We start from the raw sequence: 22,728 nt of genomic DNA on the forward strand, positions 1-22,728 counted from the left end.
GATGGAGCACCAGCTCAGACTGCTTCCACCACTGAATCAAGCTGGGCGTTGACAGTAGTCTAGCTATGATACATGGTGTGGTTAGGACATAAGGAAGAAGTGGAAACACATAAGGACAAAGTCCTTCCATCAGAACCTGTAAAATGTCCCAGCTGTGTTCACAACAAGGGGAATATTTACTACATTGGCTGGCTACAATATCAGTGATCTTTGCTGAAGCCTCTGCCCAACCTGCTGACCGAGGTACCAATGGACAGGGCCCCATGTTTTATCCAAAATTCCAGGCTCCTACTGTAGCTATAGTAGATCTGTAGATCTGCAGATCCTAAAATTCCCTGCATGCTCTGGTGGATGTATGGACATACATCCACCACAGTCAGTAAGACCACAAGTCGAACTCCACCATGAATTTCGCCTGTAGTACAAAGTAAAAGTTACAAGCTGATTTGCAACATGTTGCTGCATAGTTACCTGCAATCACTGTATTTCTGATGCACATTGATTCATTGTAGCAATGTCTTAGCAGTTTGCTTGGGCCTTAGGCAATAACCTGCACGATGCAGCCATGGTTTGACAAGTCACCACAAAATTGCCCCAAAATGAGTTGTGCCTGTGTAGAGAGTCCTGTTCTTTTGTTGTTGTTTAAGGGCGGCCCCTATGAAAACACTGGGCGTTCCCCTGGGAACGCAGGCTTGGCGTTCCCTGCTCGGGGTGGGCGGCTGACATCACATGACATCAGCACCCGCCCCCTTTTCACCGATCTCAGATAGAAATAAAAGTCAGTCTAATTATTTCTCTCCCCTTCGTCCACATTAGGGTGGCCAATCCCGGGATTTGGCTCCTAAAATGCAGGGGTTGTGCAGTCTAATGCCGGCCAGCGTCTGAGCATGTGCTCAGACGCTTCCCGGCTTGTCCTGTCACCGGTAGTACGGCTCTGCACAGCGTGACAAGGGCAGCCGCACAGCCCCGTCCTGGGCACGCAGCCCACCTTCCCACCCTGAATGCATCACTCGCCACCACCAGAAGATCCACCCACCTCCTGGCTCCCGAGTCCCGGCTTCACTACATGGCCGCCTGGCTCCCGGGTTCACTGATCGTAAGCTTCACCGCCCACCCTCCAGGCCGCACCGCAGCACACATGTACTGTAAGTTAATATGCGGGACGGCCGGGGCGTTTTTTTTTATTATGGAATCCAATCTCGAATTCCGGGATTGAAAAAATGCCTCGGGATTGGCATCCCTAGTCCACATGCACGGAAATGTGCTCTCGTAGACATCCCGTCGCAAGCTAGTGAGGGGATGCAGGTGGCGCAGGAACGGGAGGGGGGCGCACTGGCGCTGACCAATTTGCTAGGCTATGAGTAATCACAGCCTAGTGAACAGCTCTGAATTGAGCTGAGATAGATTCAGGAAACTTTCTCAAAGAGAGTTAGGGTGAAATTTACTAAGATGTGAAATACACTTCACAGGTCATGTTGCTATAGGAAAGTGGTTCCCAACCTTTTTTCTCTCCCGTACCCCTAGATTAGGCTTTTCATTTATAAGTACCCCCCATCTCAATTTGAAATATCCACAGTACTTATGAGTGGAAGTGAGCAGTATGCCTGGAGGTAGCCGTGGACTAGTATATGGTCAGCAATCAGGTCCGTCTTTGTCTGGCCGCTGGCTGTGTATTGTCTCCAGAGTTCCCGCTAACGCCTGTAGGATTAATGCTTCTTCCACTCATGTCAGTGCAGGGCAGATGTTTGCAGGTAGCTCTCAGTGGATTGCTGGTTGGGCAAAAGCACGAGGAGACGCCGATGACGCTGACACAACGTGGTTCGTCTCCATGTCAATGGTAGACTTCTTTTGCCATTGGGAGACTTTTTCTTCTACCGCCATTACCAATATTATTTTGAAGTACCCCCAACTGGTCTGCAGAGTACCCCCAGGGGTACTAGAACCTCAGGTTGGGAACCACTGCTATAGGCAACCAATCACATCATGTCTACTATCTTCTAGGGTGGTAAATAAATAAGAAGTAGCTTCTGATTGGTTGCCTATAGCAACATGACCTGTGAAGTGTATTTCACAACTTTTATTTCCCCCTTAATGTCTTCAGATTTCCTTTTCTTCTTTAAGTGATAGTGAACACATAATACTGTATGTCAAGCCGCCCAATGTCTAAGCAGGTGAGTAATGTATGGTCTGTACTTTGCAGAGGGTCATTGGGGTGAAATAATGAAACACTTCTGGACAGGGGGCGGGATGTATCAACATACATCCCCGCCCTTCGCACGGCAGCCGCCGCGATGCTACCGCATATGTACTAACATATGTGGCCAGCATCGGGCTGCGGTAACGGAGACCCCCGCGATACCTGTGATGTGGGCTGCGGGGGTCTCCGTCACCTCCCGGCGGCTGCCAGCGTCCCCCTGCATCTCCTCCTCCCCCCTGAAGCCGGATGTCCTCCCGGCTGTCACACCAGGGGGAGGAGGAGGTTAAAGGAGGACGGGAGGGGGGGGGGGCGGCGCGCGGACGGCGTACCCTCTGGGTGGCGATACCCTGGCCTGCGAAAACGGGGCGAACCGGTGATAGTACATAGGAAAATGCGGTAAAACGGGGGTTTTACCGCATTTTCCCTTTAGTACATCCCGCCCAGTGAGTTTTTATGTGCGAGGCAACATACAGAGGAACACTCTGATTATGTCATTAGAATGGTTCCATCTTCCCATCTCTGCTAACCTGCACACAGAGGTTGAGACTGTAAGCGGGTCTGGGGAAGCTGCTGCCAGAAACTTCATTCATTTAAGATATAACACTACATTAAAATCAGCCACATAAATCACACAGCCAATGTGACTTAAGCCGCCATACATTGTGTCATATAATGTAACCTTTATGCTCCCCCCCTGTGCTGGGTGCTATTTTTTACTACGGTCCCCAACGTCCTACTGCAGTTTAATTATAGAATGTCATGTATTACAATAAATGATCTCACATACCCAGGGGATAGGACCGTAAAAGTATTTGAAGGAGTAGCATGGAATGCCATAACAACTCGTATTCATTTTACAGACAGAACCTTCTAACAAACAGAATGGATTTCCTGGCTGCAGCTTCATGCTAGGAATGCATTATAAGGGAGTCACCATTAGCCGCTGGCTTTGCTTGCGGATTAATGTATCGGAAAGCCACGTACAGGCCATACATTTAGTTTAATCAGCCATTTGTTTAAGATGCAGAAATATGACTTTTACAGGCTGCAGAGGTTGTTTCCCTCAGCCAGATGATTTACTGTAGTTTCAGGCAAAGTTTATAGCATTAATATTCCTCTTGGTAACATTTTAAGTAATATGGGGCAGATGTATGAACTAGCGTTAAGTGCTTTCTGCACTTAGCGGTGTTTAACTGGGGGGGATTACATGTTTGGAGATGTATAAACAGCGCATCTAACATGCGCTAGGGACAGTTACTCGGTGGGTCTGTCCCTTGTAATCCCCCCCCAGTAATTAGCGGCCGGGTGATTTTGAACAGCTGCCTAGGTGTTAAATTGCCCCGTCTGCTTCGCCAACTCAGGGATAGCGTTGTCCTATCCCCACTGCAGGGACAACGCTAGCCCTGCTACTGGTACCGGGCTTCACATGAGATAAAAGCGAGATCTTGAGCATGCCCAGAGCCGGCTGGGTAGGGGGGAAGTTTTTTTAAATGCTCATGTGCAGTGCTGTGGGGGCGCCGATAAGGAGAGCCGTTAACGGGAATTTTCTGAGCCGACATGTGCCGACAGGCGGTATTTCATGCCCTACACCTACAGCATGTAAAATAGTTTTCTGTGTTGACATTCGGGGGAAAAAAAGTGAAAAACTCAAGTCAACAGTCTGACTGTTGACTTTCTTATTGTCGAACTAATGCTTGTGTCAACCTTGTGACCCAGTCGACCTTAGCCATGTAGAACTATTTCTGGTGTCAACCTAAGCACTTATGACCTTCAGTAGTGGACCCTATGAGCCATACCTGCTGGAGTACTCTATGGTTGAGTGATTGGGGTTCGTGATGGCAGCTGACAAAGTTATCAAGGGTCCAAAAGCAGGAAAATATTTTGGCCTGGACAGTTTTTCAGTTTTTGGTTATGAAACCTTCAAGTATGTATGACCCCCTCATCTCTGTCCTCTTATTAATGTTATTCTCTGTGGTAACTCTCCCTTAAACATTAAAAGTCAGGGAGATGTACTGTGGCAGCACTTCTTGTTATTACTAAGCAGGATGCAATAACATTGAGATGTATAAATATCTTGAGTGCTGGATTGGGGGAGAGACAACCCTCCCCCCTTTAGGGCCCTCTTAAACTGCTTTCACATTGCAGTAATGGGTAATGACACGGTATTCTTAAATGGGACTTTAAAACGGGTCTGAGCCTTGAGACCTTTCACATTGCAGGTGAAAACCGTTTTAAAAATCATTTAATACCATTCAAAATTCAACCCGTTTAACCCCCAAGGGACACGTTTCAAGCCATTGAAAAAGAGCTGTTCAAACTGCCCAAAAAACGGCTTTGAACCGTGTAGGACTCTGCTTTTTAACCGTGTTGAAATACCGGTTAACTTTAACCGGTAAATCAACTCTGGCACTTTCACATAGCAGCCTTAAACGTTTTAAAATGGAAAAAAAACGGCAATATACCGTTTTAAAAGTGCGATGTGAAAGGGGTATTACCTTTGACTTTCTGCAAATACCTAGTTTGTAGTATCACTGTTTCCTGTTGTAAAGCGCAACGGAGTATGCTGCGCTATATAAGAAACTGTTAATAAATAATTAATAATAATGCATTGCACATGTCCAATACACATGGCAGACGGCCAGACTGTGGTGCTCTTCAGACTACAGAACAGATGGGACAGCAGCGTACCCATCATTAATAACAAAAAAGGGTAGGAGCCACCACTGAATTTATATTCCAGAAATCCCCTCATTATATTTCTATGGACCTGAAAAAAAAACATAACATTGGTACCCTCCTTAAAAATGAATTAATATACAGAATGATACTATTGGTACATGATACTATTTCAAACATGGTCCAAATGTGATAGAGGTTACTGGCGTGATCTCTGTCATACAGCCGCTAAAAAAAGCTGCAGTTAAAGCTGCAATTTGTTTTAAGGTAAAAACCAGGCTGATTACATCTAGAAGCTACTGTACTGTATATTGCTGAAATTGTGCCGGCACCTACAGTATACAACTCGGTACTTGTATAGTTTCACGGCGCCAGCATGGCCGCGCCCTACTTCCGGGTTGGCGCTCGCCACACTTTCTAAAATAAACTCCATGCCAACGTAGATAGTTCATACCCCCACTATCCATGTTGGCATGGAGTCGATTTTAAATAGTGTGGCGAGCCCGTATCGTGTACTAACACACGTACGGCACCCCCACTACACGCAGACTACTAGAGAGACACCGGCGCCCTAAGCTGCACCGGTCCCCTCTCCTCCGAAAGCCCGCCCAAAATATTGCAAGCTGGCTGTATAAAGGGGTACCCGAAGAACTTTCTATCTTTCAAATATCCTCATCTTTATCAGCTGTTTAGCGGGACGCCACAAACAGTTAACAATTAAAGAAAATAAGGACTGAGTTAGGACACTAATCTGAAGTAAGATTGGTGAACGATATTGGACATTGGTCTCTACCGCATACAGACCAGGAGATTAATGCCACAACCTGACAAACGTGCCCACAGCCCGGTGGTCAGAGCGTGGCACACATCAACATTTCTGTAGGCATAGAATTAAATGTCATACGTGTAATGTTTTAGCCATTTTTGTTATTGTAAATGCCAATAACCTTTTAGTAAACTTGATTCAGAATTACCATTGTGTCATCCATAAATATCCAATATGCAAGTTTAAACTCAAACTAGAACACTAGAACTACCGACTCAATCGAGACTAAGCGCAGCACTAATCCAAGATTTTGGATATATATGTTTGAAATTTATGGGGTCCTAGTCAGATCCCATAGTGTATTGCAGCTAGTTAAACCTCACTCAGTGCGCAGGTAGAAACGAAATTTGCAGTATACAACTCAAGCTGTTCAATTTGGAGCCATGTGTCTCTTCCAAACCGTTCACTACTGTATATCACCATAGTGTTCCTTAAACAGACATTTATTGTTTAACTCTCTCAAACCTTCTAAAGTATCTTTATACAATCCTGTAATTCAGACCATTAGAAGTAACATAAATTACAGTATACCACTTTTAAACGAAATCCCGGATCTGACCCAGTATTTGGAACATGGTTCCGATCTGGGTCTGATCCAGGATTTTCACCATTTACACAGTGGTGCCGACCCATAATATTTCCAGGCCGGCACAGTTTACAGGGGTGTGGTATAGGGGTCCGACAGTCGGGATCCCGACACTCATTATCCTGACGTCGGGATCCCGACTGTCCGGACCCAGACAGCATGGTGAGCGCAACTAAGCCCCTTGTGGGCACGGTGGCTCGCTACGCAAGACACCTAATCTATTCTCCCTCTATGGGGGTTGTGGACCCCCACGAGGGAAAATAGCGTGTGGCCGTCAGGAACCCGCCTGTCTGTGTTTTGACAGTCGGGATCCCGACGTCGGGTGAATGCCTGTCGGTATCCCGACTGCCGGGACCCCGTCCGGCACCCAATTACACTGCACCCTGGTGCAGGATGCAGCGCTTGGAGATGACATCTGGAATGTAAATGTAATGTTGATGTTATAAAGAAATGTGGTCTTTTGTACTAAGGGCCTAATTCTGGATGGCTCGGTGTGCAGAGAAATTCGCTGCTTACCGAGCACTCATAAGCCGTCCAGCCGAACGACTCCCCCCGCCCGCCGCCGCTGAAATACCTCAGTACCATGAGAGGGGATGTGTTCGTTAACACATCCCGTCGCATGCATCCGCTAGCAAGGGAAATCATTTAAACCGACCATCGAATAATTTATTGTACCTTCGGATATAAAAGTCAGTCTGAACTGACTTTTATTTCATCCAGAGATGGCCGAATGCGGGGCGGGCGCTGACGTCATGTGACATCAACCACCCACCCCGAGCAGGCATCGGCCCACCTGCATTCCAGGGGAACGCCTAGCATTTTTTTTCATGGGGACACCCATACAACACTGTTTGTTCCCTTGCTCTGGCCCCGTTTCCGCCATAAAAAGCCCGGTTAATGTGTAACCTGCCAAAGCCGTTCAGTGCTGCGGTTTGCACAAGCACAGAAATGCACATGCACAAACCCCAACCATCCAACCACGGGGTGTACTAAAGGGAAAATGTGGTAAAACGGGGGTTTTACTACATTTTCCTATGTACCAATACCCGTCCGCCCCATCTTCACCTGGCAGGGTATCACCACCCTCTGGGTGACGATACCCTATAGAAGCCTATGGGCTTCTATCGCTGCCCACCGTCCGCGCGCCCCCCTCCCGTCCTCCTTTGATCTCCTCCTCCCCCAGCACAGCCGGTAGGACATCCGTGTCACAGCCGGGAGGACATCCGGCTGCAGGGGGGAGGAGGAGACGCGGGGGGACACTGGCAGCCGCCGGGATGTGACGGAGACCCCCGCAGACCACATCATAGGTATCGCGGAGGTCTCCGTCACCGCAACCCGATGCGAGCCGCATATGTTAGTACATATGCGGCAGCATCACGGCTGCTGTCAGGCGAAGGGCGGCGATGTATATTAATACATCCCGCCCTCTGTGACAAATGGCCAGGAAATCACAAATTCTGCTAGGGTATGTAATCTTATGAGCACAACTGTACCTTATTAATGTCACTGGCTCCTAGTAAATTAAAACACAAAATAATGGTTTCTAATTTACACAGGAGTCATCAGGGCCGCCAACAGGGGGGTGCCAGGGGTACAGCTGTCCCGAACCCCGACCTCTGGAGGGGCCCTGGCAGCTGCCCACAGTGGCACGGCACCACCCCCCCGCAACCGCACAAATCCCCCCACCCGGCGGCCAGGCGCGCAGAATACACAGTGCAGCCTGCAGAGCGCAGAGCCTAGGATACAGAGGGGCTCGGTGCTCTGCAGGCTGTGCAGTGAGTGCTCCGAGCCTCGAAGGGAGAAGATGCTGCACCGCCGCCAACCACTGGTAAGTAATAGTAATTGGGGGGGGGGGGGGAGGCGGGGTGCCGGCGCACAAGGGGGGGTGCACGCGTGAGGAAGGGGGCTGCCACTGGGGGCCTGGGCTGAAGGTCAGACCCGGGCCCCAACATTACTAGTGGCGGCCCTGGGAGTCATGTTCACTTCTACACACATCTAAGACTCTTAAGCGCTCTGTAACATTCACAAACCTTTTCTTGCACGAAATCCATAATATTCTTAAAATCCAAATCATCATAGTAGTGTCTCATTCCCACCAGGATGTTTGCATGTGCAAATTTCTTCATCTGTTAATATACAAAAAAATGGATTAACTACCCAACAGTCAAACAGCACTATATACAATAAAAATGCTTTAATCACAAATTATCTATCTATCTATCTATCTATCTATCTATCTATCTATCTATCTAACTATCTCTCTCTCTCTCTCATATTATATATATATATATATATATATATATATATATATATATATATATATATATACACACACATACACACACACATCCAGAAACCTGAATAAAGGAAAAGGCGACACACGGGCACTCCACGGACTTGTTTAAATAGCAAGTATATTCTTTAGGGCAAAAACAAAGTTAAGCCATGAGTGGTCCCCTCATGGCTTAACTCTGTTTTTGCCCTAATGAATATACTTGCTATTTAGTCCATGGAGTGCCGGAGTGCCGGAGTGCCGCCTTTTCCTTTATTCAGGTTTCTGGATGCAAGGTCTGTTTGTCTATACAATTTAGGAAGGCACTCTTGGTGGCTGCGTCATTTGTCCAGAGTGCCAAACCCCTATGACAGCTATATACACACACACAGATAGATAAAAAGTTCAGGTGTGCCTCTTTAGGGAGCAATTAGTTCCCAATTAATTAGTATTAGAAAATCATGAAGGACATTAAGTCACCTAAACCAATTTCATAAGCAATATAACTTTATATTATCTTTAAAAATTCAGCATTATACAGGTTGTACATATAAATTATAGCTATAATCACAATTTTTTTTAGGGTGTAGAACTAAAGTGTAGCTCACTGTTCACCAAAACAGTCCCGGGCCCCAAGATTACAAGTGATTATATGTACATGTCTCCTGCTAAGCTGCCAAAATGTTACAGTAGTTAGAAAGGGCTCTGCTGCCGACCGTCGCCTGACCTCTCACCTACTCACCTCCTCCCACTCCCGTGTCTAAGACTTCTTTCACGCTGCCCCCCTGCACTGGAACAACCTCCCGCCACCCATCAGGCTTTCTGATTCCCTTACCTCCTTCAAGCGCTCCCTCAAAACCCACTTCTTCAGACTAGCCTATCCCTCCTCCTCCTAACCTCTTTCGCTCCTCCTATCTTGCCTACCCTGCCCCTCCATCTGTTGCCATCCGTTCCTACTTTTCCTATTGTTTTTCGTTCGTCCACCCACATCCTTTTAGTCTGTTAACTCTTATGAGTAGGGCCCTCCTTCCTCACGTACTCACCCTACCTCTCTACCTCACCAGTGCTCCTGCCCTGTTCTTCCCTTCCTCTACTTCATCTTCAGTCTCCTCGACAATTTTGACACCTACTTCGGAACTGATGCTGATTTTAGTTCTACCAGCTATACCCCTATTTATGCTCTATTTTATCAACACACCCTGTACGCTACCTTGTAATTTGTTTTTTTTTTTGTTTGCCATGTACGGCGCTGCGGACACTTTGTGGCGCCTTATAAATAAACAAACTACTACTATTACTTCTACATCTGAGAATGATCTTGTAAAATGACTTATATACCAATGTAGATAAGCCCCAAAGCAGTAAGTAAGAGATACTATACTTGCTAAAGTGCTGGGAAATGGTGCTGATGATTCAATGTAAATGTATCTATCTCTCATTCCTTTTTTCCCCAAAAATTTAACAGTGTAATGTGGGCTAGGTGACATGAGGGAAAATTGCTAGACTAATGAGGGAGAGGGGGAGATTGCTGCTATTTCAGGGAGTCTCCTGCAAAATGCAGGAGGGTAGGCAGCTATGAATCAATACCCAGTGCTGTCATAAGGGACACACACACACTATCAGGATTGGTGTCCTGGGCCCAGAGATCGAGGGGGCCCTCCACTAGCTACCGCTGACAAATACCAGGAGCAGTGGCGTAACTACAGGGGGTGCAGCTCTGTGCAGCGTGGGCAGAGGCTGCGCCAATGTGTCCCCCTTCAGCGGCGGAGACCCAGTTGGACTCAAGAGGTCAGCGCATAGGATAGTGGTGGCTCCCTTCGTCACTTGCAGACTTGAGACACAGCGCAGGGAAACGGCGGATGCTAGAGCCGCTGCACACAGAAGACCTGGCTCACAGCCAGGAAAGCAGGGGCTGCTTCAGCTGCTGGTGGACAGGAGACCCAGCATTGGGGAACTGCGGCTGTCTGAGATGTTTACAGGAGGCCCAGCGCACAGGACAGTGACAGCTGCAAGGGACTAGGCGCATGGGAGAGAAGGGGCTAGCAATGTACAAGAGAAGTGCCACTCCAGGGAACGGTGAGACCCGGCGTAGATAGCTGATGATTGGGGGGGGGGGGATAATATCTCTCACCTCTCTACCCTTTATCTACCCCCCTGTCTCTTTCCTTTTTTTGCTCTTTCCCTACTATCTCTCTCCCTTGCTCTTATCTTTCTCTCCACGTGCACCCTCTCTCCTGTGTTTTCTCTGCCCCTTCTCTCTCACTCCTCCTCCTTCTCACCTCTCTCTCTCTCTCTATATATATATATATATATATATCTGCCTCTCTCTCTTCCCCTCTTTTCCCACACTTTCTCTCTATCACTTTCCTTTCTCTCCCTCTCTTAAGGTGCGTACACACAAGCAAAAATTGGAGTGTGCACCGCTCCCGTTTACAGCCCCCTAATGGTCGCTGGTCGGAGGAGCATGTCCTGGGCCAAATGTAATAGCTTTCTGAGTTAAGCAGCTGTGAGGGATGCGGATCGAACCCAGACGTTTTCTTAAAATGTCACAGGGGACGGTTTTGCTTTGTTAGTGATTGACCCTTTAAAAAAATGTCAAAGTTCAGCTGGCATTCCGCACTGCCACTGAACTGTATGGCTATTACATTTGGCCCCATCTCTCCCCCTTTCTCTGCATGACACCCTCTCACTCCCTGTCACTCTCTGTCTCTCATTCCGTCTCTTCCCGACACCCTCTCTCTCTTGTGACAATGGTGGGGGTAGGGGGGCCCATTCAAAAATTTTGCTATGGGGCCCACAAAGTTCTAGTTACGCCCCTGACCAGGAGCTAGTAGGAAACAGCAACCACCCTGGGGAGAGCAGCGTGGCATCTGGCAGAGGCAAGAAAGTGTTTGCGGTTATAACCCAGAAGCGTAGACAGTGCATTGTACCACGGAACCTGGTGAGGAAGAGGTTTTTTTAAGTGTGTGTTTTAAAACACACACAATCACACATATATGTACACATATGCATATAGTGTATGGGCAGTCTTGGCCGGCCCCAGCATAGATATACTTCTTCCTGATGACTGGCTCCTTCCCCAGACCAGCCACCTTCCTATACGGCAGTTGCTAGATTCAAGTTAGAGAAAGGACTTTTCACGCCCAACCACGTGGCTTGTGATGCAAGGGGAAAGAGCAAGGTCGCTACCCTTGCACTGTCACTATCCACACCCCCAACTATTACCTTTTGTAACTAAGCGGCAAGCGGAGCGAAGCAAGAACTCAAGCTCGAAGTGTGGCAGCTGAAGCGAGCCTGCGATGGTAAATTTGGACTACCATGTTTGGACCTTGCTCACCTCTGTTGTGCCGAGTCACATGCTCTTGAGGTCAGGGGTCCTTTCTCCAACTAAGATCTAGTCCAGGCATGTCCAAACTGTGGCCCTCCAGGTGTTGTGAAACTACACATCCCAGCATGCCTTGCCATAGCTTTAGCATTCCCTAATAACAAAAGTGTGGCAAGGCATGATGGGACTTGTGGTTTCACAACAGCTGGAGGGCCACAGTTTGGACATGCTTGATCTAGTCCCTTCCTATACTCAGCCCTAAGCTTGACCCGTCCATATTCCCCCATTATAAGGTGGAAATGAGGAGTGGCATTAAGTAAGGATTCTGGAGCCAATTCAGACCTGTTCGTACAAGTCCGAATTCGGCCCCGTCTCCGATGGTGGAGGTGTGCGTATTCGCGTAATCACTCATGCAAATCTTGCAAAGCCCCAAAGCAAATGCCATTGGATAGTTTTTCACTCGCTGGGGCATTTGCAAATTGAGTGACAGGAAGGGGCCGGTGCCCACAAAAGCGGTGGACGCACCCATGGATGGAAACCATGTAAATGCAGGCATGACCCTGCCTGCTTGGGGTGGGCGGATGACATCACATGCCATCAGGAAAGTAAGTGCAGGCTTATTTTTTTATTACAAACAGAGTAAAAATCATTTGCTTGTGATTAACCATCAAATGATTTCTCCTCTGTGTGGGTGAATGGGAGTGGATGGTGCGGTGGCGTTTGGTGCGTTGGCGTTTACCTGTTTGCTAGACAGCGAATATTCTAAAAATAGACTAGCGAGCCGGTCTGAATTACCCTCTCTGTTTCAATAATACAGACACTGCTGTTACTACAATGCAGGTGACTGGGGGCTGCCTATTTTATCAGTTCTGGGCCCCATAATTGCTGATGCCAGCCCCGGTTATGCCAGCACAATTCATTCATCATTTTATTTAAATTATTTTTCTGTTTTAGGTTCTATATAAGGAGGCATTTAAGCTTTCTGTGTTACTCAGCGATGAGCAAATTGCCTTCATTAGTTTCACAGAATTTCTTGCATCAAATAAAACTCTATGAAAAAAAAAAAAACACAGTGGAGAAAAAGCTGGACTGTGATGCTTTTAAAAGCATTTTCAGTAAAGTGGTAACATACTGCATTTAAAGGAGATAATATATTCAAATTCAATGGTGAATTTATAAAGTGCTATTAACTTTGTATGAAAATGCTTTATAATACATTCCTTTTGTCACTGAAAAAAGAGGAACGAAAAGATCAAAATCCGTAAATGGAAAAGATAATACTGATGTGTTATAAGTATAAAGGGGTGTACGTATGCTTCGGTTTCCATCAGCAAAATTGAACTGTTTTTAGATGCGTTTGATCTGCAATCGATTCACGTTCCTGCTTTGTCTATATTAATAGAAAAATAGACTGTGCAGGCAAGACAATATAGAAAGGAAGTTGAATAGGCCAAATCTAATGGGCATCTAAAGGAAATCTAATCAAAATCAAGAAAAGGACATCTAATCGAAACCTAATAGAAAAGGACATTTAACCCCTTGAGTGGTGGGTTTTGTCCTGTCCCAACAAAACCCACCACAGATCATTAGGCGCTCCCTCCCCCTCACCTTTACTCCGGCGTTAGTATGCCGGGGATGTTTCGCGGCGGCTCGGGAGGACTCGGGGCGCCTGAGTTCTCCCGAGTCCCCCCCAAGCCGCCCCGAACATCCCTGAGCCTGCCGCCTACGTCATTGCTCATGCAACAGTCATATTTGAACTAGCATCACTGTGATTAGTATACTGCATTGTCTAGGTAAATATACAAATTTATTTTTAAAATTAGATAGTGACTTAAAATTGACAAGTGACTTGGACATAGTCTGTAACATCTCACCATTTGCTTATCTCAGTTTTATTGCTCACTTTCTCTAGTGGGAGAGGGGCTTTGGGTGCGGTCTTAATTACTGAAGTTAGAAACAGCTTTTACAGACCTACTTATTAGAGTATAGGAGGCTGACTAAGCTTTGGCTGGCTATAGAAATCTGGCTTTAGAAATTTTGTCAGAATTCAAAGTAGGAAGATTCTAAGTAGGAATATACAACCGCACACTGTCGCCTAGACTTAGCCTGGACTTAAACTGAAGGAAACTACAATCAACATAAGTGCAACTCTTAACTGCTAAAACTTTGAATATTACTCTTTCTGCTTGCATATGCACTGTCTGTTTTGAAAATACACACCTCTCCTGCTCTTCCATTGATAATAGGTGTCCCCCAACATTTTATTCTTGGCCCTCTTCTTCTCTATCTCTACATGTCCTCTCTGGGTGAGCTTATTTGCTCACTTAACTTCCACTATCACCTCTATGCTGATAATACTAAAATCTACCGATCCTTTCCTGATCTCTCTCCCTATATCCTCACTCATATCTCCAACTGTCTCTCTGCTGTCTACTCCTGGATGGCCCAGCGCTTTCTTAGACTTAAAATATTAAAGACTAAGCTGACCTCTTCCCACCCTCCTGCATAAAACCTGACAATCTCTCAACCTAACCTGTTTAAGCTCACTTCTTCGCCTTCTGTGTCACCCCAGTCTGTCTAACCCTCCCCTTTTAGAATGTAAGCTCTCACGAGCAGGGCCCTCTCTCCTTATGTGCCTTTCTTAGAATATATAAACCTTTGCCACCCTGATAATTGCTTCAGTGTCCTGTCCCCTGGTGCAACTATCCATATTAACCATGTACTTGTCCTAAACTGTCTTGTACTGTAATTTGTTATGTGTTTTTGATTATAACTATGCTCTGTAAAGCGCTGCGGAATCTGTGTGCGCTATATAAGAAACTGTTAATAAATAAATAAATAAATAAAAATGACAGGCGGCTAGAGGCTTTTTAGAAGAGCTCCGGCGTACGATCGCTGGAGCACAGCCAGCCACAGTGACAGGTGATTGGGGGGCGGCTGGGGGATGCAACGGGGGGCTCAAGAGGTGGTGCGCCAGTGGTGCACACCTGGACACCACTGGCGCACACCTATTTCATATTTGTGGTATGTCCGTAAATTTTCCGGGCAAGCCCGCTGCGGCAGCGCAGCTGAGCCCGGAAAATTTCCACTCAAGGGGTTAATAGAGCATACACATCGTGAAATATGCACTATATTTCAAAATCAAATGGAAAATTGAATGGGCATTGAATGGTTTTTCTACATTTGATGCAGATTCGATCCCAATGCGCACTCCCGTGCAGTGTACATCGAACAGAAAGCCAAGACTATATAGTGGAAATCTAATAGTAGATAGTGCAAATCTAATGTGTTCTCTGCAGTATTCGATTCGAAGTCCATCTCCTGCCTGAAGCCAGTGTTGATCTAACAGGAAATCTAATAGCAAATTGAATCGAATGGAAAATCGAATAAAAATAGTGAAAATAAAAATTGAGTAGAAAAAACTTCAGAGCAGGTTGAATAGTCCATAACTAATAGAAATTGAATCGAAAACGTAGTCAAACCGTGTGTACACACCTTAAGAAAATCGAATCGAATACAAAGTAAATTGAACCATACAGTATGTACAGTACACTACAGAAGGATCAGTTGTTCCTAAATACAGTACTGTGTATTTCAAAAGAGTGTAAACTTGTTGAATGCTTTGCTCTTTATAGTATGTTAATCGCTGGCATTTAGCAATTCAGAAATTGCGCACGCAAAGAAGAGACTATGGGGCAGATGTATTAAGCTATAACAAGAGATAAATACAAGGGTGATAAGGAGAGATAAACATCCAGCCAATCACCTGCTAACTGCCATGTTACAGCCTGTGTTTGAAAAAAGTCAGTAAGGAGCGGATTGGCTGGACGTTTATCTCTCCTTATCACCCTTAAGGAGCCCATAGACGCTCCGTTTTTGCCGGCTCCGTTCTGTACAATGCGATGCGCGCTCCCGCGCATCACATAGTACGGTACAAAAAGTATGTGCTGCACATACTTTTTGTACTAGCTACACATCACATCGCATTGCATGCACACTGCATGCACAAGGCATGCAATGCGATGCGATGTGTACTATTTAAGTCCCGAACGAATCCGTTAAATGGACCGTGAATGGGCAGCTTTACATTTATCTCTTGTTAAGGCTTAAGATATCTGCCCCATTATTCCCTTTCATATCACACAATGGCAGACAGAAACTCAGTCACTGGGACTGATAAAAAAAAATGAAGATGAAAGTCAGCTACTTGGTGCACAATGGAGCCCATTCAGGTGTGGTTGCACCTGCAATATAATATGTAAAGTACCTACGTTCGGTACTTTGCGTAGGACCTGTCCTCCACATGCGCAAATTGGTCCTGCGGCAGACTGTCAGTAACTGACAGTCTGCTGTTATTCAGGGGTGGTGACAGCCTACATTGTGGATGGCCTCCGAGGGTGACAACCGGGTGAAGCTCGCACCCTCCCCCCCCTTTCGACACCACTGCGTAAGTATTCAGAAATGTAGGTACTACTAATAGGATATGGATTCAGTTCCATGAAATGCACAGTCCACAGCAAAGCCGGCCCTGACCAATCTTGTGCCATAGGTAAGATTTCAGCTAGTGTACCTTTATTTACAGCCTGCTGATGCGAGTGAGATATTAGTGAATGTGTCACATGGAGTGGGAGTGTCTGTTGTTGTTATTGGCGCAGTGAAGGCTTTGTCTAATGACAATTCGGATGTCTGTACATTTGCATGTTCACATCTAAAGGCCCATACACACAATCAAAATCACCCAGTGTGTATGGACCTTAATAATATAACTATTTAATGCAACTCTGCACATCTTTAATGACCCAATTTGTATGTAAGCTCTGTAGATATCAATGTTAGCAAATACTCCATTCTTTCATTTCAAATGCCAATGTTTAGGATACGATTTACTTCCTGCAGCTGTATCCTGTAACTGCCAAGCCTTTGTGGGAACAGCCAGGAGTCATGTGTTAATATTATCTTATTGCCAAGCCTTCTTCAGACGCCCTGTCACCTCTATTCACAATAATGGTAACCATGCAAATTTGGGGTCCCACAGACACACTTCTTCCGGTATTTACAGCTGAGAAGTGTACTGGACCAACGATTCCATAGTTCTCCGCCAGACTTTAGGGAATCCTCGATTAAAAAAAACATAAAAGCCGGCAATGGGAAAAAGATCTCTCGGATCTATAAAATCATGGCGAGGGAGACCCCGAGTGATTACCTAAAGAACCTAAAGGATAAGTGGGAGGGTAATGTTGGGCCAATTATGGATAAGGAGTGGCAGGTTGCCATATCACTAGTGCCCAAGGCTACAAATGCCATAAGGGTACAGCAAGTGGAATTATTTGTCCTCCATAGAGCCTACCTGTCAACCACTAGGATGGTTACATTTGGCGGACTGTCTTCCTTAAACTGCCCTAGGTGCAAAAAACATCCAGGCACCTTCTTTTACCTCCTCTGGGAATGCCACTTGGTGGCAGAATTTTGGGAAAAAGTAACATGTATTATGATTGAAACTGGAATAACGAGAGAGAGAGACTGACGCTGAAATGTTATATGCTTAATATATTGGTAGACAGTAGGTGTGAATGGGGTCAAAAAATTTATATAATGGGACTATGCTCATTAGCAAAGGTGATAATATCCAGGTACTGGATGGCAAAAACGGGCCTGGCCATAAATGAATGGATAGCACTGGTTAGTTACACGGTGGAACAAGAGAAGTATGTACACATTAGTAGAAACACATTAAGTAAGCACAATAGAATATGGGAAAAGTGGAAAACCTCTAAATACTGGACACTAAAAAATAGAATAAAGTGGGGAGAAGGAACAAGAGCATGAAATTAACGCTAGTTAACTGGAAGGATAATGTTTTTTAAAATGTGTTATCAGTGCACCTAATGGGAGCTAGGAACAGCCCGCTGATTAACGCTCGGCGCAGCTGTCCCCTTCAATCCCCCCAGCAATTAGCAGCGACCCAGGGGTTAACCCACCCTGCCCGCTTCGCCAGCTCAGGGATAGCGTTGTCCTATTCCCACTGCATGAACATCGCTAGCCCTGCTGCTGGCTCTGGGCTGTGCTCGAGATCTCGCTATAATAGAGAAATCTTACGCATACCCAGAGAGCAGGCCGAGGGAGAGGGAGCTGTTTTTTTACATGGCGCATGCGCAGGGCTGCCAGGGGTGCTGATAAGGAGATCCATGGACACAGAACATAACGGCTCTCCTTATTGGCTGCAAGGCTCATCATTAGAGACAGGATTATATGCATTTGCATATTTGCATATGCATTTGCATATTTTGCCCATTCTCACTGGTTATTGCATATTTTACCTAAAATCTAGTGATGGTGCATATTTTAGGCACCGCCCTCTTCCCACCCGCGAGCCACAGCACTGCTTTGCCCTGCTGCTGCTAGCCAGGTAGTGGTAGAGTGTGCAGGCTGGGGCAATATGTGCGCAGAGTGGAGAACCCTGGATGTACACTATGTCTGACACTGCTCTAGGCTGCCAATCCATGTTGATAAAAGTCAGTCGGGGTTGATGCCATTACAAAGCTCCTGAACCTTTGCCTGCCCCTGGCCTGGGACTTTACACCAAGAGACAGACTTCTGCAGCAGAGGAGGCGGGCGGAAGGGTTGTGATTTCACGCGCCATGGAGGAAATGTCGTGTCACAGTAAGTATGCGGCGCAGGGAGGAAGCCTTCCACTACGCCGCCCTCACACGATATGCTGACATTTGATCCATCGACGCTGGAGATGAGGGTCCATGTAGTTGATGCAAGAAGATCTTTGGACGCTGCAGACTGCTGTAGCAGCCAGGAAGAAAAAAAATCCTGTGTACAGCACTAGACATCTGCAGATGCTGTGGGCCTATTTTTTAGGTTTATTTGCAACTAATTGTATGCTGATATTTAAATAAATAAGTTAAAAATTACTATTTTATTATTTAATGTAGCATATTTTAACACTTTTCATGCATATTTTAAGTATTTTTCATGCATATTTGCATGCATATTTCAAGCTTTTTATGTTGCATATAATCCTCTCTCTACTCATCATACATCGCTGTGATATGGATGGCATTGTCTCCTTGTTATGCAGGAGAAGCGGGACCCATATAATACTTAAAAGTATTTTAATACATCTGCCCCAGTGTGTGTTGGGTGACGTGGAGTCAGATTGGCTGTACATGGATCTCCTTTAAATGTAACTGTGCAGATGTGCAATAGTACAATGCTCACATAGACTGTTGGGATCAATAGAATGCAACATTTTCAAAATAACAGTTGATTCACATTATTGATTTCCAGACTATGTATCTGCAATGTAGCGTTAAGTGCCAGTTACAGAGTTAATTGCATCTCTCTCATTGAATCCATGTGCATTTTGCTGACCTACATTCATTCACTCGATACTACGCTATACAGAGAAAACTAAAGAAAAATCTCTTTACTATAATGACAGATAATTGACCTCATGTATAAACACATTTCCTTGCAAGAGCTCACTGTACACCGTTTTAGCTTTCTATTACGTTATCCTTAATTTAAACAGAGGTCCGAAAATACATCAGTGCAATGCCCAGCAGTAAATCAATAGAATCTTTGCATTTCCCTGGAGAAGTATACATGTTGTAAACAAAACGTACAAAGAAAAGTACATAAAACATTGTACAGTAGTTTCGTATTATCGCTTTTTTTCTTCACTTTATGCCATGAGACAAATACCGTAATATAAACTATGGGTCTGAAAATCAATCAATAAGAAGAAAAAAAAATGTTTTGCGGGACGATGGAGGGGATCTCGTAACACAAGACGTTTATACAGGAAACTTCTATTCCTCAGTCTCCATTTGACTAATGCTATGTTCCCCACTTAACCAGTGATTTAGTTGTAGGAGATATGTAAAGAGCAATATGTTGGGACATTTAACAAACATACAGTATCCCTTCTACCTACTTATCAGTGGCGTAACTATAAATTTTGCTCCCCCCCTGAAAAGAATATGAACAGGAGAGAAATCTAGATCAAATCAATATTTTGTGTGTTTGCCTTCAAAACAGCATCGATTCTTCTAGGTACACTTCCACAGAGTTTTTGAAGGAACTCTGCCGGAATGTGTTTCCAAACAGTTCTTCTGTGGATGTAGTCTTGCTGAAATCCCTCTGTCTCTTCATGTAATCCCAGACACACTCGATGATGTTGAGATCAAGGTTCTTCGGGTGCCAGATCATCACTTTCAGGACTGCTTGTTCTTCTTGACGCTGAATGACATTGACATTGGCTGAATGTTTGGGGTCTTTGCCCTGCTGCTGAATAAATTTAGGGCCAATCAGACTTCTCCCTGATGGCATACCTCAGAACATTTGTGACTATAAAATCGGAACCTGCGCTGCCGAAACCGTTGTTGGCCCGGAAAGGGGACGGGGCTACATGCCAGATGGGTGTAGCCATGGGCATAGAGGTCTTGGTCTAGCACCATGACACCCGTTTTCATCATGTTCGGGGGTGTGCCCAGCCCCAGCTCCTTCCCTGCACTAAAGAGATGCTGTGCGCACTTCAGCGATCACCGGCTGCTCTCCTCAATTTGTCCCTCCACCCCCGCCCGCGGGACATTGCCATTGTAAAAGATAATGTCACACCAAATAGGGGACTTGTCACAGTAGTATATCAGCAGCAGTAGCGGCACTCGGGGGTTAAAATGTTCAGAGAAAACAATACTCCAACTGACCAATGTTTCAAATTATTTTATATTGTCAAGTCTGTTGGGGCATTGCCTTAAATAAAGGATGATGTGACTAAAGGCACACATATGCTCCAATACCTGCCTACCAATGAGAGAGGTCCTGGGAATGACGACTAAGAAATGTGTGATTTAAAATAAAGGATAATGTAACTGATCACAGGCACCACAAAGTCTAGTTATGGCACTGCTACTACTGACATAGCATCCTATGTTTTGTTATCGCATATTTAAGCAAGACATCAGTGGCAGCCTGTCTCATATACAGCCGCTGTCTCAGGATGATGATAGCAGATGTACAAAATAGATTTTTTTTTTTTTTTTATTCAAATAAAACATTTTTTCTTAATTGAATAATACAGAAATAATATAGCTTCCTATTTTATCATTTTATTCAATTTTATTTATTTATATCTGTTTCCCCATACCAATCCCTGAAAGCCAAAGAACAGCGGTGAACCTATGTGACCCTGTCATGTTAGGTGCTGCGGAACCCTTGTGGCGCCATATAAATAAACAATAATAATAATATTATTAATAATAATAATAATGTATGAACAGAAAGGATCCTGGCAATTCGATAAGACTATGCTTACTTACTGCTGGGGAACTGAGCATTACTCAACTGCCCTGGTGATTATATCTTGATAAATAGGCTTGAAAAATAGTACTTAATCTCTTAAGTCTAGAGTCCTAGCAGGTGATAAATAGTTCGTCATGAATCATAGTCTTCACAGAAGCCAGAAATGGAGAGTGAGATGAGAGATTCAGAAAGTGAGAGATTTGGAAATAAATCTCCAGTTTATTTAAAGCGGCAATCATTTACACTGCAAAATCAAACTGGTTTTGCAGTGTAAATGATTGCAGCTTTAAAAAAACTGGAGATTTCTTCCCAAATCTCTCACTTTCTGAATCTCTCATCCTATTAAATCTCACCCGGAATGTTTTTCAAGTCAAGTAAAAGTAAAACTGTGTTTTCAGAGATATGGAATTTAATAAAACAAGACATACCAAGAGAACAAATACATAATTTAATCATAAAAAATAAATACTAAGAGAATAAAATCTCATTAAATCTGTGTAAAGGTGCAGTAGGCACTGTTCCGCCTGTTCTACATAGCAGATGTTATAGAGTCAAGCCATGGCATGGCAGGTGGAAGGGCTGTTTAATGTGCAAGGAGGCTAGATATATGTGGACACATCTGTAAGGTGTTTTTGAGTAGTATTTATGCCCCTTTCAGACCGCACTAAAAAAACGGTATTTTGCTGATTTTAAACCGTTTTAAAACGGTATTCTGTGCGGTCTGAAAGGTGCAGAGTGATTTTACCATTTCCAAAAATCCAGTTTTTGGAAACGGTAAAAAGCAGGGTCCTACCCGTTTCAGACCCGGTTTTGTTGGTGTCACAACAGGTCTGAAACGGGATTCCACTCTCTCTCCCTCCACCCCTCCCCCTGGGCAGCGTAGGGAAGGGAATGATCGCGCTGCGGGCAGGGGGTCCCTGCAGTGTATGTTACATCAGTGGCGGGGTCCCTGCAGCTACTAGTTCCCATCTGCTGCAGGGACCCGCCACTGATCTAACATACACCGCAGGGACCCCCAGCGCGATTATTCCCTGTGCTGCGCTGCCCAGGTAGGATCCGAGCTGTGGGGCTGACTGCTGCTCTTCCCCCTCCCCATGTTCCTACCTCCAGCATTATTTATAGCCGGAGAGCGCTGCAGATAGCCGGCTTCTGTACTCAGCAGCGGCGCGGTGATTGCTTCGGGAGGGGCGAGCGCCCACTCAGCCCGCTGTTATCCTGCTCCACCGGGGTTTGTGGCCGGGTCCGGGCTCCCCAGTTCTGTGAATGCGGAGGCAAGACCCGGGAGTGCAGTGCTGCGGCCGCCTCTGTACATCACGTTCATGTAAGGCATTTCTCATTTGTCCCCACTGTAACAGTGTTCGCGAAAACCACCCAAAAAAGTGGGTCCCGGGGACCCTTCACTTCTAAAAATTGGGGTCCTACCTAACCTTTTCTGGGTCCCAACGGAATAAAGCCTCCTCTCCCCTTCTCCACAGCATGGCACATGTGGGCCGGGGGAGAAGTATCAATTGGCCCACTTGCATAAAAGATACAT

At 45.5% G+C, this 22,728-nt stretch overlaps 1 protein-coding gene across 1 annotated transcript in view; it reads right to left on the reverse strand.

Annotated features, from left to right (window-relative positions):
* LOC146075358 (tetraspanin-15-like) overlaps positions 1 to 22,728 on the reverse strand; it is a 160,140-nt gene that overhangs the window by 38,165 nt on the left and 99,247 nt on the right. Inside the window, exon 4 of the mRNA XM_083184512.1 lies at positions 8,316 to 8,411. Within this exon, the coding sequence (XP_083040638.1) occupies positions 8,316 to 8,411 (96 nt within the window). The remainder of the gene's footprint in view (positions 1 to 8,315; positions 8,412 to 22,728) is intronic.

Source organism: Crinia signifera, chromosome 4, assembly GCF_055691185.1.
Source record: "Crinia signifera chromosome 4, ASM5569118v1, whole genome shotgun sequence".
Taxonomy (NCBI): domain Eukaryota; kingdom Metazoa; phylum Chordata; class Amphibia; order Anura; family Myobatrachidae; genus Crinia; species Crinia signifera.